The sequence below is a fragment of the Diceros bicornis genome, chromosome 16, assembly GCF_020826845.1.
Source record: "Diceros bicornis minor isolate mBicDic1 chromosome 16, mDicBic1.mat.cur, whole genome shotgun sequence".
Classification (NCBI taxonomy): Eukaryota; Metazoa; Chordata; class Mammalia; order Perissodactyla; family Rhinocerotidae; genus Diceros; species Diceros bicornis.
Genome location: NC_080755.1, coordinates 4,334,632 through 4,352,336, shown reverse-complemented (window position 1 = coordinate 4,352,336; position 17,705 = coordinate 4,334,632). Strand labels below are relative to the sequence as shown.

At 38.3% G+C, this 17,705-nt stretch overlaps 1 protein-coding gene across 1 annotated transcript in view; it reads left to right on the top strand.

The window, feature by feature from the left end:
• Positions 1–17,705, top strand: part of L3MBTL4 (L3MBTL histone methyl-lysine binding protein 4) — a 342,274-nt gene that overhangs the window by 224,725 nt on the left and 99,844 nt on the right. The window contains 1 exon segment of the mRNA XM_058556539.1: positions 3,723–3,793. Coding sequence (XP_058412522.1) covers positions 3,723–3,793 — 71 coding nt within the window.

Sequence of the window (17,705 nt, the reverse complement as noted above, 5' to 3'; positions counted from 1 at the left end):
TGTAAAACAATCACATGCGTATGTATAATTTTTGGCCTTAAGGACCTTTTCCTTTACTTCTAGAACAGGGGTCAGCAAACTTTTTTCCATAAAGGGCCATTTGGTAAGTACTGTAGGCTCTGTCAGCCACAAGGTCTCGGTTATAATTACTCGATTAGACCATTGTAGTGTGAAAGCAGCCGTGCTGGTAAGTAAACGAATGAGCGTGGCTGTGTTCTAGTAAAACTTCATTTACAAACATAGGCAATGGGCAGAATCTGACTTGTGGGCTGTAGTTTGGCAACTCTTATTCTAGAGGGTGTCTAGCTACATTTAGACTACCCTGAAGTAAATTCAAATTCTAGCCCTTATACTTTGGCTCTTCTGCTTACTGTGTGACTTTGGGCAAGCTACTTAACCTCTCTGTCTTTTTCAATACAAAAACATAAGATTAATGCTACCTCCGTCGTGTTAGGCACCTAGTTCAGGGCCCAGCATTTACTGAGCACAGAGATGGTAGCCACTCATTTGCCTTGTTAAAAGCAGTGGGAGCATAGGGAGAGGGTCTGAAATCATGCAGCCCTTTTTTTTTCAAGTGGAAGTAGGAAAATCCTAAGGAAAAAGCAAGAGGAAAAACAACGGATGACAGAGACTTGGGTGACAGAGGCAGGCCTCACCAGCAGGCGCAGTGACCCTCTAAGCCCCGTATGCTCCTGCAGAGGAGTTGGAGGTGGACAGACAGACAGGTAGTTGACACTTGCTGCAGCAACAGCAGTGCTGTTAATAAGAGGTGTTGAAGATGGGCAGAGCACCTGGAGCTGTGAGGCCTGTGTGGAAAGGTGGGGCCAGGCTTCAAGAATTATTGGTGAAAGAGTAATACCTGCAGATTTCAATGATATTACCTTTTTAGCTAAAATACAAACAATTATTAATCTCTGGTACATTACTGGCCTAATTGTCTCCAAACATTTCAACTGACTATTTGCAATAGATTCTTTCAGGATGCAACATTTCAGTGGCTTTTTCCAAACACTGGAGAAGAACATGCAAGGCTTTCCATGCTCGGCTCTAGCTTGTTTGTTTTTAGCCTCACTTTTTATCTATCTATCTATCTATCTATCTATCTATCTATCTATCTATCTATCTGTATCTATTTATTTTTATTGAGGTAACATTAGTTTATAACATTATATAAATTAACGTAGTTAAAATGTCCACACTTCCTAAAGCCATCTACAGATTCAGTGCAAGCCCTGTCAAAGTCCCAGCCTCCCTTTTGATCCTTCCTTGCCTTGCACAGTGCAGATGTTTCAGTCAGATAAGTTGATTAGCTTATTCATGTCCCTAAAACACTTCTTTTGCTTATGCTCACTGTATTCCAGTTCCTGCTTTTCTCTCATCCTACTTCCCTAGACTGTTATAAATCTATCAGTCATCCACATCCCCCTTCTTTCAGGGCCAGATCGGCTGCATCCTCTGCAAAGCTCTCTGACTAGCTCGGCACCAAGCCCTATCCTCCCTCCAGCCCCCAGAAGCATCATTATGACTATGATTGCTCCTTTCCTTTTGCTCCGCCTGTGACTTCTCCTCGATGCCGTCTGCAGATGCACAGCAACCCTGTGCTACTTGAAGACGATGTGTGGGGTAGAAGGAAGCCTGGATGTGGAGGCCAGCTCCGCCCTCCTCTCCCTCTGTGTCCAAGATGCGCACGTGGTTTCAAATCTCTGATCCTCAATTTCTTTATTTATAACAGGGGTCCTCTTGCTACCTCAGAATTTTTTTGAGAATGAGATGAGGTTAATTGAAATCAAGGATCTGGGAGCCCTTGGAAGTTACCTATCTCACTCAGGAAATCTGAATTGTTTACAGTTTGACTTGGGGTATCTCCCTCGTGATGTAATAATTTGAAAGCAAGAACTATATTGAAATATATGTGTGATTAATTTCAGTGCCTGGCATTTTTTTGAAAAGCCACTCAGTAAATTTATTTGATTTATTTTTAAATTTCTTTAAAAATTTCCATCAAAGTTATATAAGGCATCCTAGCTTCTATTTTATAATTTAAGATAGAATCAAGATCTCCATCAGCATATACTACAGAGGGATGCTTTAAGATGGTTTGAAAATCAACTCAGTTTCATAAAATTTGTAAAGTTTTGGGGAAAATTCTCACAGATTTGCCAAAAATATGTAAGCAGAGCTAAAATTGTTCTTTTTCTACCATCTTATTCTTTGCAAAATGACTGCGCTGTGCTATTTGGTGCACATGTTGTGCCTCCGGCATTCTGTGCTGACCCGCTGTCTCCACCAGCTGCTCACTACTTCAGTTTAAGCTCTCTCTTTCTGTCGTTAATATTCTTTCCTCAAGAATGTAAATAAGTTCTGATAATATATATATATTGAATATTATGAAAGTTAAACATATTGAATTAATAAAAATATTCCACACATTTTTATGCATGACCATCGTGCATAAGAGTTTGTAGACTATTTTATGATGTATTGTTTCACTGATTGCTTAGAACAAATCGTGTAAGGCAAGTACTGTCTCTGTTTTGCAGATTGGGAAGCTGAGACCTCTAGAGTTTACATATGCACTCTGGGCCACAAAGCTAGGGCGCGGGAGCTAAGGCTTGGACTGGGGTCTTCCTGCCCTGAGTGTACTGGTCTCTGTGCTGCAGCACAGGTGATTCCTTACCCGGAGTTAGGGTGCTCCGCAGTAGCTACATAGGACCTCCTTTTAAGGTCCAAAGATGGGATTTCAATGGCAATTCTTTCTCAGTTTCTTGCTTTTTTGGTGAAAAAAGTCTTAATGGTTAAAAAATATCTAACTGCTAAATAGAATATATTTTTACCATGACATAACCTATTTATAGCACCTATGGATAAAATGATGTACAAGTTACGTACAAGTCACTTAGGGTCTATGTAAGATTTTGGTAACTGTATCAGTTTCCTCATCTAAAACAGACACAGAAACAGTACTGCATGCCCAGCTCAAAGGCTTGTCAGTGAGGAGAAAATGAGAGAGCTCCTGTCCAGGGGCAATCAGAAAAGAGATTTGCAAAGCAAGGTATTATAATTTTCTTTAAAACCATGAGTATTATAGATAAATTAATCAACTGTCTCAAGTTCTATCTACTGGAAATTAATTACTAGATAATTAGCAACACTGGAAAATTTTCATTTTAGAAATTCCCATCCTCGTTACAAACTGTGAGTCTCAAGTTTTAATCAAGTCCCGTGATGACAGAGGTACAGATTTAGTCCTTGCTGCACACTGGAGCGTTTAAACGGTAACTCACTCTCTGCGATCCCACACTGGAACTAAAGTACTTTATGCAATTGATGAGCACAATGTCTGTAATCTTCTGATTAAAATAAGTGCTGAAATCATCAGGAGCAATTATTATTTACCCACCTACCACACCATCACCTACCATCCCTAATAGCTCCTCCTCAGAGTCTGAAGAGATTATTCTCCAGAGTTTAGAAACTTTTTGCTATAAGAGAATGTTGGGGGGGAGAGGCGGACTTTGCAGATTTCAAAGTTAGGATTTCCGAACAAAAGTGTTATTTTTTAAGTCTTAAATTGAAGAAAAATTCTAATAAGGCTCTGTGCAGCAAAATACCTGCTAATTCACTGTTGTCCACCCCGTGGTTTCTGTTTACATTTGTGCTGCTGTCACGATTTATTCCTCACAGGATAATGAATCTAGATTCTATTTCTGTTCTTTGCCCAGACTTGAACAGCAGACAAAGTGTTTGAAAATCAAAGGAAAAGAAGATATTGACTTGGATAATCTCTTCAGCAGTAAAAACAAAAACATTAGCAAAAACACAGACTACACTTTTTGTTGTGAAGAATGTCTTATTTGTTTGGTTGGTTGATCACTCCAGTGGGGGATGGTGGAAAGAAGCTGCCCAGAAGTCAAGAGACTTGTGTTCTAGACACAACCCTGTGACTAATGTTCTGTCACTTCACTGCTCTGAACCTAATTTCCTCATTTTTAAAGTGAAAAGACTAGACTCTGTAATCTCTGTGATCCTCACTCATGACAAGAAAAATCTAAACCTGTCAAAGTAAAAGTCTCAGTGGTAGAATCTCTCCCTGCCATCTGCAGAGGACGATGGACGGAAACCAGAAGTGTCTCATTGCATTTTTATAAGTTGGAGGACTGGAAAATGTACCTCTCAGTAAGACAGGCAAGAAGGCTGCTGGGAAAAAGTTTAACCATTAAAAGCTGAGAGATTATTGGGGTCGACCTCATGGCCTGGTGGTTGAGTTTGAACACTCCACTTTGGTGGCCTGGGTTCATGGGTTCAGATCACAGGCACAGACCTACACCACTTGTCGGCCATGCTGTGGTGGCATCCCACATACAAAATGGAGGAAGATTGGCAACAGACATTAGCTCAGGGCAAATCTTCCTCAAGCAAAAAGAGAAAGATGGGCAATGGATGTTAGCTCAGGGCCAATCTTCCTCACGAAAAAAAAAGCTGAGGGATTGTTAGCGTAAAGGAACAAGGATTGCGTATTTTCATTTAATTATGTTTCTTTCCAACTAAGGCTCAATATAGACAGAATTTCATCTATAATTTTGAGGTTATATTGTAGCAAGCTAAGGAACAAATTTGCCCTTGGTTGTGTTAATTTAGTGCAATGATTTTTATTTGGTCAGGTGAGAACATTGGTAATATGTGATTAGTATCCTTGTGTCTTCAGACGTAGTTTGAAGTACTACAGAACTTAGTAGTTCTATGTGTGTGTGTCTCCCAGAACATGGTAGGACATCTGTTTATCTTCTGCGGGAAAAGAAAATCAGTGAATATTCTGCTGACTTGCCCAAAGAGCAACAAATTAGCACAGTTTGGTAGCACTGCGCTTCATCTGCAATGCAGTTACCCACTCGCCTTTCCTTAGGGAAGAAGGGTCCTTGAAGAAAAGGGCTGTGGCTTCTGGGAGCAAAGCTCACCTGCTCCTCCAGACGGGCCCCGAGCTCTCCCGACGGTGCAAGAACTCTCAGTCTCGTCGCAGCCACATGGGGAGGAGGGTCTTTCCTCAGAAAACGGAGGGCAGTTAAGATACTTTGGTTCCATTGTGCATCTGCATGTGTCTCCCCAACCAGAAGAATTTCTGTATAATGTAGTGGAATCTGAACAGTGCTTTAAATAAAATAAATAACTGATATTCTTGAAACTGCTGCATACAAGTGTTCTAATCCATTTTACCAAGCTTTCATTCTGTAAACCACACGTTTTGGAACTGTGTAAAGAGTTTTAAAAAAAGTGTCAGTGTTTTAATTCATATTTTGACACTTTTGAAAATATCTCCACAGAGTAATTATGTATATGCTCCTGTTAAAAGAGATACACAGTCAATTTTGCGGTTCACATAGTAAAAGTAGTGATGAGGATCATCCTTATAAAAATAAAAAAAAATCTCTAGCAAAATGCATTTGCATAATGTGAAGGATGAAATTTCTTCTAACTTGTTCAGTATCCACTTGTTCTTGTCTGCATTATTTATGAAAAGTTTATAACAATATGCATTTATTGATTCATGCACTCACTGCGCTCTTTACTTTAAACATTGTGATTTTCTCCCAGCGAAGGTCTGTGTTAACAGACTTGGGCAGTGATGACAGAAGAGCGTGTGGTGGAGTGCCCTGTCTGGTGCAGAGCCCGCAGCTGCCGGGAGCCCACAACGCTGTTTCTGAGAAAATGCCTTCAGGGATCCATCCTAGTCCATGCAAATTTACAGGACTCACAACACCTGCTTTGTGTCCTGGCCTTCTGTCCCCTGGTTAGTTCTTCCTCATACTGGACCAATCCTTATTGTTATAATGAAGCTCCTGTTCTCTGCTTCTAACCTGGATGAGACAAAATAGAATAAATGTTACTACAGTGACATTAAATGATTATTTAGTATTTCTCTTTTATTTTTTGTAAGCCTATAAATCTGAGCATAAGTTCTAAATCTTCACCTTTGTTTTTTCTTGGTCTGGCCATAGATTTGAATAAATGCCTTCTTAATTCATTAGGAGTTTTTGTTTTGTTTTGTTTTCTTTCTTAAAGAAAATGGGCTAAAATTTGTTCTCCATTTCTCCCATGTGGGAAAATAATATATTTGCTGTTTTTAGAGATTGTGTACACATGCATACACCTGCACATGCAGCTTCTGTTTTTCAAATTTGGGTGTGTTTTCAAGTTTTACTTGGAAACATCTTTATTTCCTAAATCATTTTGTTCACAATAGATATACTTGGCAGATATAATAAAAAGTCTTTTAAAGGCTACCCGTTATTTTTAAGTATACTTCTTAGAAATTCAACATTTTTTCCTGTCCCATAATAATGTATAATGATAGATTGGATGACAGAAATTTTTAATTCGTTTATAATGATATAAATTGGTTGAGGAAAACATGATTATCTAAAAGAATGTTTGATAGGGCCGGCCCCGTGGCTTAGCAGTTAAAGTGCGCGCGCTCCGCTGCTGGTGGCCCGGGTTCGGATCCTGGGCGCGCACCAACGCACTGCTTCTCTGGCCATGCTGAGGCCGTGTCCCACATACGGCAACTAGAAGGATGTGCAACTATGACATACAACTATCTACTGGGGCTTTGGGGGAACAAAAATAAATAAATAAAATTATAAAAAAAAAAGAATGTTTGATAGTAGGATTGACAGAAGTTGGAGTTTGTCTTACTAATCTGAAGGTTTACAGGTAAGCTTGTTGAGTGTGACACCTAAGACACAGGAAATGGTAATTATCCTTTGTGCCTTTTGTTAGGTAAACAACGTGAGAGCATACAGTTGACGTGTTTGGCGACACCACACGTCCCTTCTCTGGGACTGAGTTGGGCAGCTTCGTGGTGGCCTTTTGGGTTTTTCGCTTTGCTCAGTGAGTGTTCCACAGAGACTGCACAAAATCTGCTCCTGAACACAAGTTGAGTGAGGCTGATGGAAGCACGTGTCTTTAAGTCTGAAGGACCTGCTCCTCTAAGTCATCTGCCCTTCTGCCCCATAGAGACTCTAGAGCTAGAGCAGCTGAAACTCAGCTACTTGGTACCACAGAGAGACGTCACTGTCAGGGCTACCACATTGCACCAACCCAGGGGACACCTTTGATACTGTGGAATGTTCAGCTAGAAAACTGTTTCTTTTTTACTGTTGACTATTTTTGGTCTCAAATGTGTAACCAATGCTCACTTTTTTAAAAATCCAAAAATTTCATGAAGCAAAAAATACAAGAGATAAACATTGTTAATAAATCCTTCATAGATTTATTTTGGATATAATAATTCACCTTTTTGTTTTCTTTACCAGTATAGAATCATATTATATTTGGTGATCTGCAATTTAGTTTTTTTTTTTTTCCACTTGCTGATATATGGTGGTTATCTTTCTAAGTCAGTGCATATACATCTGCTGGATTCTTTTCTTTTTTTTTTAGTAAAAATTGTAGCCAAGTACACAAGAGATCACACCCATTTAATCACCACTTGGGTCAAGGAATAGAAGCTGCCTGGAAGCCCATCTCATGCTGTCCGGTTACCCTCCTGCTGAGATGATGGCTTCTCGTTTCTGTCACTGTCTGCTGCTTCGTCCCTGTTTTGAACATTCTATAAATGAAATCATATGGTGTGTATGTCTGATTTCTTTTGCTGACATTATGTTTGTGAGATCCATCCAAATCATGATTTGCTTATTCTCATTGCTGCATATTATTCAATTTTATGATAATGTCACAATTTATCCATTTTATTTATTTATCCATTTTAATGTTGGTTGTTTTCAGTTTTGCCCTCCTGTGAAGGGTGCCACTAGGAACATTCTAGCATGTGATTTTGTGGATATGTGTATGCATTTCTATAGGGTACACCTAAGAGTAGAATTTCTGGGTAATTGGATTTGCAAATAACTTCAGAAGCTAGTGTCAAATGTTTGTACAAAGTGGTTGTAGCAGTACGTTCTTCCCAGCGTGATCTGGAAATTGCAGGCACTCCACATCCTTGCTGGCAGTTATTTTTTGTCAGTCTCTGTAATTTTAGTCATTCTTTTTGGGTTTACAGTAGTATTTAATTATGCTTTTAATTTTGCATTTCCCAGAGGCCTAATGAGCTTGAACACGTTTTCACGTTTATTGGCTATTTGAATATCCTCTTTTGTGAAGTATCCCATTTGTCTTTTAGATTGTCTTTCTTTTATTGATATGCAGTTCTTTATATCTGTAAATGAGTCCGTTGTTGGATAGATGTGTTGCAAATATCTTCTCCAGTCTGTGGTTTGCCTTTTCACTCTCTTAATGGTGCCTTGTAATGAACAGAAATTTCAAGTTTTAATATAGTCCATTAGTCTTTTCTATTTTGGTTAGCACTTTTAGTGTTTAAAAAAGTTTGCCTATGGCCATACATCTGACAAGGGGTTGATCTCCATAATATATAAAGAAATCACACAATTGAACAACAAAAAAACAAACAACCCGATCAAAAAATGGGCAGAGGAAATGAACAGACACTTCTCCAAGGAAGATATACAGATGGCCAATAGGCACATGAAAAGATGCTCAACATCACTAATCATCAGGGAAATGCAAATCAAAACAACACTAAGATACCACCTCACGCCCGTTAGAATGGCTATAATCACCAAGACAAAAAACAACAAATGTTGGAGAGGATGTGGAGAAACAGGAACCCTCGTACACAGCTGGTGGGAATGCAAATTGGTGCAGCCTCTATGGAAAACGGTATGGAGATTCCTCAAAGAATTAAAAATAGAGATGCCCTATGATCCAGCCATCCCACTACTGGGAATCTATCCAACGCACCTGAAATCAACAATCCAAAGAGGCTCATGCACCCCTATGTTCATTGCAGCATTATTCACCATAGCCAAGAAGTGGAAGCAACCTAAGTGTCCCTCGACTGACAATTGGATTAAGAAAATGTGGTATATATATACAATGGAATACTACTCAGCCATAAAAAAAGACAAAATCGTCCCATTTGCAACAACATGGATGGGCCTGGAGCGTATTATGTTAAGTGAAATAAGCCAGAAAGAGAAAGACAAACACTGTATGATCTCACTCATATGTGGAACATAAACCAACACATGGACAGAGAAAACTGGACTGTGGTTACCCGGGCAGTGGGGGTGGGGGGTGGGCACAAGGGGTGAAGGGAGTCATATATGTGGTGATGGACAAACAAAAATGTACAACCCAAAATTTCACAATGTTAGAAACCATTAAAACATCAATAAAAAAAAAAAAAACAAGTTTGCCTATGGCATGTTCATGGAGATATTCTGCTATCTTTTTTCTAGAATCTTTATTGTTTTTTCTTTCACATTTATATCTACAATGCACCTGGAAATTATTTTTTATACACGGTGAAACGTAGGGTTCAAGAATCACTTTTTGTATGAATATTCAGTTGACCCAGCATCATTTGTTAAAAAGCCTTCCTTTCCTTATTGTTCATCATAGATCAAGTGACTATCACTGTCCTTATACATCAGTATGTCTCTTGTGAGTGGCATATGATATTTACTTTCATATCCAATTTGATGTAGTAGTCTTTGAATTAGAGTCTTTAGTACATTTGTTTGTAATGCTGTTGCTGTTAAGTTGGGTTTATAGCTATCATTCTAATAACTGTTTTCCATTTTTCTCAACAGTTTTGTGTTCACTTTTGTATTTCTTCATTTTATTTTTTATTAATCAAGAATTTATTTCATTATATCATTTTCCATATATTAACCTATTGGTTGTATATTTTTAGTATTCTTTTAGCAGATATTAAATCTAGTATAATACACATCTTTGTGTAGGATCATTTTTCCTCTGAAAAACTCCTTTTTCTATTTCTTCTAGAGTGTATTCTAGCTATATTTTTTTAAAAAGTAAGTTTTTCTTTGTCCAGAAATGTCTTTCTTTTGCTTTAGCTTTTGGAGAATATTTTTGCTGGTTATGGAATTCTGGATTGGCAGTTAATTTTTTTTCAGGCTTTAAAGATGGCATCCCATCATCTTTTGATGCCCATGGTTTCCCTGAAGAAGTCAGCCATTGCTTTATTGTGTCTCCTTTGAAGAGTGTGTGTCTTGGAGTGTATCTTATTTTCTCTGGCTGCTTATAAGACTTTCCTGTTATCTTTGATTTTCAGCAGTTTTATTACGAAGTGCCTAATGTAGTTCTCTCTGTGTTTGTCTTTTGGGGGTTCATAGTGCTTCTTAAGTCTATGGGTATATATTTTCCATTACTTTGAAAATTTGTTTGACCGTTGTCTCTTCAAATATTGCTTATGTGCTATTCTCTCCCTTCTCAACTCTTCTGAGACTCCGTCTACAAATACATTAGACATTTTCTTGTTCATATATCTTATATGCTGTTTTCTATATTTTCCTTCCTTTTTGAACTACATGCTTCAGTTTGGATGTTTTTCTACTGACCTTTCTTCAAGATCACTAATGCTCTCTTCAGCTGTCTCCAAACTGCTCTTATACCCATTCAACAAATTTTTAATTAACGCTTTGTACATTTCAGTTCCAGAATTTCCATATACATAATTTTTTAAATAGATTTGTTTCTTGAGTAAAATTCTCTATTTTACCATCTAATTTCTTAAATGTATTAGTCGCAGTTATTAATTTTGTGCCTTGTAATACCAGTATCCGAATCACCTGTGGTCCTACTTTCCTTGTTATTCTTTGTAGGAGAATTGTTCTACTAAAGCTACTCCATCATAACTGGGAATGGAATTCCAACCATATCCTTGCTTAACAGCTACAAAGAATTTCACTGAGTGATTCTACCATAATGTATTTAATCAAATGCTCATTCATGAACATTTTTATTATTTTCAGCCTTAAAGTTTAAAACAAAGACACAGTAAATATCTGTACCATTATATGTGGGCATTTGTGGGAGTATTTCTATAGGATTAATATCTGAAAGTGAGATTGTTGGGTCAGCAAGTATGCACATTATAAATTATGAGTGTTATTTCAACCTGCCTTTAAAGTGTTTGTAGCTGTTTGCACTCCTAACAACAACACATGAGAGTAATTACTTCCCTCTTCCCTTGCACATAATGACTGTGTCACCTCTTTCATCTTGCCAATTTGATAGAAGAAAATATGTCATCCTTTTAAGTATTTTTCTTTGATTATGAAGTTTCTTGTTTTTTCATGTCATTTTTTTTTAAATAAATTGCTTGTTCCTGTCCTTTGTCCATTTTATTATTGCTCATGTTATTATTCTAGACTTTCAGCTGGCTTACTGTATTATGGACACTACTTTATTGTCTGTTATTTATCTTACCAATAACTTGTGTATGTGCTCCCATCTGGTGCTCCCACCTTATATACTTTTTCTTTTCATTTTTTTTTAACTAAAAATAATTTTTCATGCAATCTAATTTACCAGTTTTTCTTTCATGGTTTCTAGTTTTCATTTCATTCTCATTTCAACATTAAGGTCATACTACTATTTACTCATGTATTGTGCTAGAAAATCTGTGGCCTCATATTTTTAACTTTTAAATCTGTACTCTATCTGGAATTGAATTTGATGAGGATCAGGGTAATATACCAGCTTATTGTTGTTTTTTTGAATTATTTCAATACCATTTAAAAGATAATCCATCTTTTTTTCATACTAATTTGAATACAGTCTTCCTAGAGGAAGGTCTGTTATATACTTGAAACTTAAAAGCTCTATCATCAATTATATTGTGTGAGTATGTCCAGGACTCTTTTCATACCTAGAGCTGTGGGTGCCACCTTATTCTAGAAAGATCTGAATCCAGTGGAGGAAAGTCAGTGCTGAGGTATCATCATAAAGTCAGAGCCAGGAGGGACCGAGGAAAATAAGAGCAAGGAGATGAATATCATTAAACTAATATGAAGAAGAAAAACCACAACTAGGGAATCAAAGCATGAAGACAAGAAGGGTGTAAGCAGTATATCAGAAAGCCACGACTTGTGGGACTTCTTTATAGGTATAAAAGGCACAAATCTTCTTGGACATCTTTTTATTTCACTTAGTTCTCTATGGAAGGAGACTCAGAGTTACAAAACTCACTAGTTTTACACACACAATAAAAGCCCCCTTGGCAGCATCTGTGTGTGTATTTACCAGGAATTTTTAATTAATGGAATTATGAGGCAAGTCTGTGCGAAGGGTTGGAGTTAGTGCTTTCAGTTTTGTAGTATATCACAAAAGTTGCTGTTTCTGTGCATGCCTAAAGATCTTTCGTGACCACCAAATATGGAGCATGGTATGTAAAGCTGCCTGTGAGAGAAGGAGCTTAATAGCAATCGATACTTTCTGCTCTGGGTTTTTTTTTTGGGTGGGGGTTGAGACTCATGTCTGAAGTTGGTGTTCTGTCTGTTGCAGGCATCTGTCTTACTTTATGCGGCGTGACTCTTCAGACAGGCAGTGACCCCAGCTGCAGCTCCATAGGCAATGATTACCCAGCTTTTAGAAGTGCCACATGATCCCCAACAATGAATCTCATGCTTACTACATAATTTCTTCAATAAGTTAGAGACTATCAGTAACACGTCCTTTAAATTTGGTGAAAATACATTCTGCCATTTTTAGTTTATGTGGTAAAGGATAAATAGAAACATAGAAAATTATCAGTCATCACAATATGTATTATATTATTTAGAAAAATGACTAACTTATGCTTTGAGCTATATGTATACCAAATTTTAAGGGCCTTTTCAAGGTTCATGCCCTAAAGACTTGCTTTCACAGGGAACTGAGGAAAGAAATGACTCTGTACAGCCTTCTTGCTGACATCGTTTGTCCACGGGAATCATTATAGCAGATTGTTGGTTTCAGCTCTGGCATGTAAAGAGTTTGTAAGTCATCACTTCCACCCTCACAACAGGAAAAAGCTGAACAAACAACTCTTCTTAGATCCATCATAGAATTAAGGTCCTTCCCTCAACGGAAACTCCTTTACCAGTCGCTTATATGTCCTATGGGAAAGGCAGTTAGACAGCTCCAATCCCCTCTAGCCATGTATCTCACATAAGGGAAGAAAAAGAAATGCCAAGAAACTCTTCTGAAGGTCACAGCCCAGGGACTCAGCCCCATTAAAAAAGCTGTTTTTAATCATAAGACTCTAGAACACTTCCCCCCTCCAATACCTTGGCCACTACATCAATAGAGCTCCAATATAATAACAGTATATATACTACAACCGAGAACTGTAAGACACAGACTCTATTTAAGGAGGTGTTTCTAGGGAAACCCAAAGACAACAGGGGAAAGAAAAAGAATACTAAAGGAAACTGAAGCCTCTGATACCTACAGGTAAACCAAACGTTAAACACAGCCAAACTCCTAGCTTTATTAATATAAAATCTCACACTAAAGACCTTTTACCTAAGTTTCTGTTATCTAATACAGCATGTCTTGCTTTCAACAAAAAGTTACAAAGCATACTGAGGCAAAAAGCCCCAAAACGCCACAGACTGAAGAGATAAAGTGAACATGAGAACCAGTCTCAGATGTGGTGGATATTTTGGAATTATCAGACTGGGAATTTGTGATATTCTTATATAATTATACACTTATGATATGTTAAGAGCTCTAATGGAAAAAGTAGACAATGTACAAGAAAAGATGGGGAATATAGGGGAGTTTGGAAGATGGCAGCATAGGAGGGTCCTGAACTGGCCTCATCCCATGCACACAACAAACCTAAACTAGCTGTGGAACAATTTCCTCAGAGAGAGATCTGGAACTTGGATGAAAAGAACCTCCACAACAAGGGACAACACAGAGAGGGGTGGAAGAGGCAGAGGTACAGCCCTGCTGAGGGAAAAACCACACCCCAGCCACGGCGCTTCCTGGTCAGGAGCGATCTCAAAGGTACAGAGTTATTCCCAGAAGAGCAAGGGGTTCAAGCTCCACGTTAGGCACCCCAGCCCCTAGACCCAGCAGAACAGAGACAAGATACCAAAACACCTGGCTTTGAAAACCAATGGGGATACACCCAGGAAAACTACAGAACTTCTGGAAAAGGAAAACTGGCTCTTAAAGGGCCCACACACAGATTCACCCAACCCAGAGATTGAAAAGGGCATAGTCCATTGGTAAAAACCACTCACTAAGCTCAGAGTGAATCCCGAAGAGGCAAGAGGTGGCTGGGCCCACTCCCCAGGGACTGAGACACTAGATGTGGCCATCACATTATGACCTACTTCAGCTGTGCTGATACAGATTGTGGCAAGCACCATTGCAATCCTTCCTCTAACCTGTTAGCACAGAGGCCTGTCCTGCCCACTAGAGCACCCCAAGCAATCGAGTACAGCTATGCAGCACAGGCAGCTGATCCCAGAGACCAGCCCCACCCACCAGCAAGCCTGCAGCAGACTTATGTCACTGAGCCTTGAAAACAGCCACACAAGGAATCTGTGCTGCCCACCAGTGCCCTCAAAGTGTTGCGTGCTTACATGCCAGGGTCCTGTCCTGCCCGTCAGTGCACCCGAGGCAGTTGCATGACCCTGGACCACATAGCTAGTCTGTCTTGGAGCATGCCCTGCCCACCAGCACACCTGAGGCAGCCAAGCAGTGCCAAGGCATGCAGCCAGCCACACTAGGGCCCTGCAGCAGTTGTGCTAGCTGGGCCTAGCAACCAGGCACACTGGGGGCCTGACTCACTCACCAGCGAACCTGCAGTAATTGTGTGCCAGCAGACCTTGTAGCCAGCCACACTGGGGGCTTTCCCCACTCAATAACACACCAATAGCAGCCACAAGTGGCCAGGCCTCACAACCAGCTGGCCCAGGCAATAATTGCCTTGCCACAACACAAGGGCACTTGCAGTCCACACAAGGGACACCCTTGGAGAATTTGGCATGGGTGACAAGAGGGGGGAACACTGCTGGGCCCCATAAGACATCTCCCACATAAGGCCATATTTCCAAGATCAGGAGACATAGCTGATCTACCTAATACAAAGAAATAAACACAGAGAAGTAGGCAAAATGAGGAGACAAAAGAATGTGTTCCAAATAAAAGAACAGGACAAATCATCAGAAAAAGAAATAAATAAAATAGAGATAAACAATCCACCTGATAATGAGTAAAAACTAATAGTCACAAGGATGCTCATAGAGCTGGGGAGAGGAATAGATGACCACAGTGAAAACTTCAACAAAGAATTAGAAAATATAAAAAAGAACCAATAAGAGCTGAAGAATATAATAATGGAAATGAAGAATTCACTAGAGGGAATCAACAGCAGAATAAATGACACAGAAGAACCGATCGGTGATTTGCACAACAGAGTACAGGAAATCACCCAAACTGAACAGAAAAAAGAAAAAATTAAAAAGAATGAGGACAGTCTAAGGGACATCTGGGACAACATCAAGCATACTAATATTCACATTTTAAGTGTCCCAGAAGGAGAAGAGGGAGAAAAAGGGACAGAGAACTTATTTGAAGAAATAATAGCTGAAAATTTCCCTAACCTGGGGAAGGAAACAGACAGGTATAGGAAGCACAGAGAATACCAAACAAGATGAACCCAAAGAGGCCCACACCAAGACACATTATAATTAAAATGTCAAGAATTAAAGATAAGGAGAGAATCCTAAAAGCTGCAAGAGAAAAGTAACAAATTACATACAAAGGAAACCTCATAATGCTATCAGTTGACTTTTCAGCAGAAGCCTTACAGTCTAGAAGGGAATGGCATGATATATTCAAAGTGCTGAATGGAAAAAAAATCCTCAACCAAGAATACTCTACCTGGCAAGGTTATCATTCAAGATGGAAAGAGACATAAAGAGTTTTCTAGACAAGCAAAAACTAAAGGAGTTCACCACAGCCCTACAAGAAATGTTAAAGGGACTTCTGTAAGTAGAAAAGAAAAGGCTACCAATAGGAAAAAGAAAATTATCAAAGAAAAAATATCACTGGTAAAGGCAAATATATAGTAAAGTCAGTGGATCAACCACCTATCAAGCTAGTATTAAGGTCAAAAGACAAAAGTACTAAAATCATCTACATCTACAATAAGAAGTTAAGGGATACACAGAATTAAAAGAGGTAAAATATGATGTCAAAAACATAAAACATGGTGGGAGAGAGTAAAATGTAGGGCTTTTAGTATGAAGTCAACTTAAGAGATGATCAGCTTAATATAGATTGCTGTTTACACGGGTTTTTATATAGGAACCTTATGGTAACCACAAACCAAAAACCTATAATAAATACACCAAAAGTAAAGAGAAAGGAACCCAATCATAACGCTAAAGACAGTCATCAAATCACAAGAGAAGAAAGCAAGAAAAGAAAGGAACAGAGAAGAACTACAAAAATATCAGAAAAAAGTAACAAAATGGCAATAAGTACATCCTTATCAATAGTTACATTAAATGTAAATGGACTAAATGCTCCAATCAAAAGACGTAGTGTGACTGAATGGATAAAAAACAAGACCCATATATATGCTGCGTACAGAAGACTCACTTCAGATCTAAAGACACTCACAAACTGAAAGTGAAGGGATGGAAAAAGATACTCCATGCAAATGGAAACAAAAAGAAAGCTGAGGTAGCAATACTTGCATCAGATAAAATAGACTTTAAAGCAAAAACTATAATAAGAAACAAAGAGGGGCACTACATAATGATAAAGGGAACAATCCAACAAGAGGTTATGACACTTGGAAATATCTATGTGCCCAACATAGGAGCACCTAAATACATAAAGCAAATATCAAGAGACATAAAAGGAGAAATTCACAAAACACAATAATAGTAGGAAATTTTAACACCCAACTTACATCAATGGATAGAGCATCCAGACAGAAGATCAATCAGGAAACATTGGCCAGCCTTAAATGACACATTAGACCAGATGGACTTAATAGATAATATACAGAACTTTCCATGCAAAAACTGCAGAATACACATTCTTCTTGAGTGCACATGGAACTATCTCCAGGATAGATCACATAGTAGGCCACAAAACAAGTCTCAATAAATATAAGATTGAAATAATATCTAGTATCTTTTTTGACCACAATGATATAAAACTAGAAATCAACTACAAGAAGAAAATTGGAAATCCACAGATGTGTGGGGATTAAACAAAATGCTACTGAACAACTATTGGGTCAATGAAGAAATGAAAGGAGGAATCAAAAATACCTGGAGACAAATGAAAATGAAAATACAACATATCAAAATTTATGGGATACAGCAAAAGTGGTACTAAGAAGGAAGTTTATAGCAATACAGGTCTACCTCAAGAAACAAGAGAAGTCTCAACTAAAGAATCTAACAGTACACCAAAGGAACTAGAAAAAGAAGAACAAATGAAGCCTAAAATCAGTAGAAGAAAGGAAATAATAAAAATAAGAGTGGAAATAAATGAAATAGAAACTAAAAAGACAATAGAAAAGATCAATGAAACTAAGAGCTGTTTCTTTGAAAAGATAAACAAAAATCACAAACCTTTAGCTAGACTCACTCAGAAAGAAAGAGAGAAGGCTCAAATACATAATATCAGAAACGAAAGAGGAGAAATTAAAAATGGATACCACAGAAATACAAAGGATTATAAGAGAATACTATGAAAAGCTATATGCCAACAAATTGGATAACCTAGAAGAAATGAATAAATTTTTAGAATTATACAACCTTCCAAAACTAAATGAAGAAGAAATAGAGAATCTGAATAGA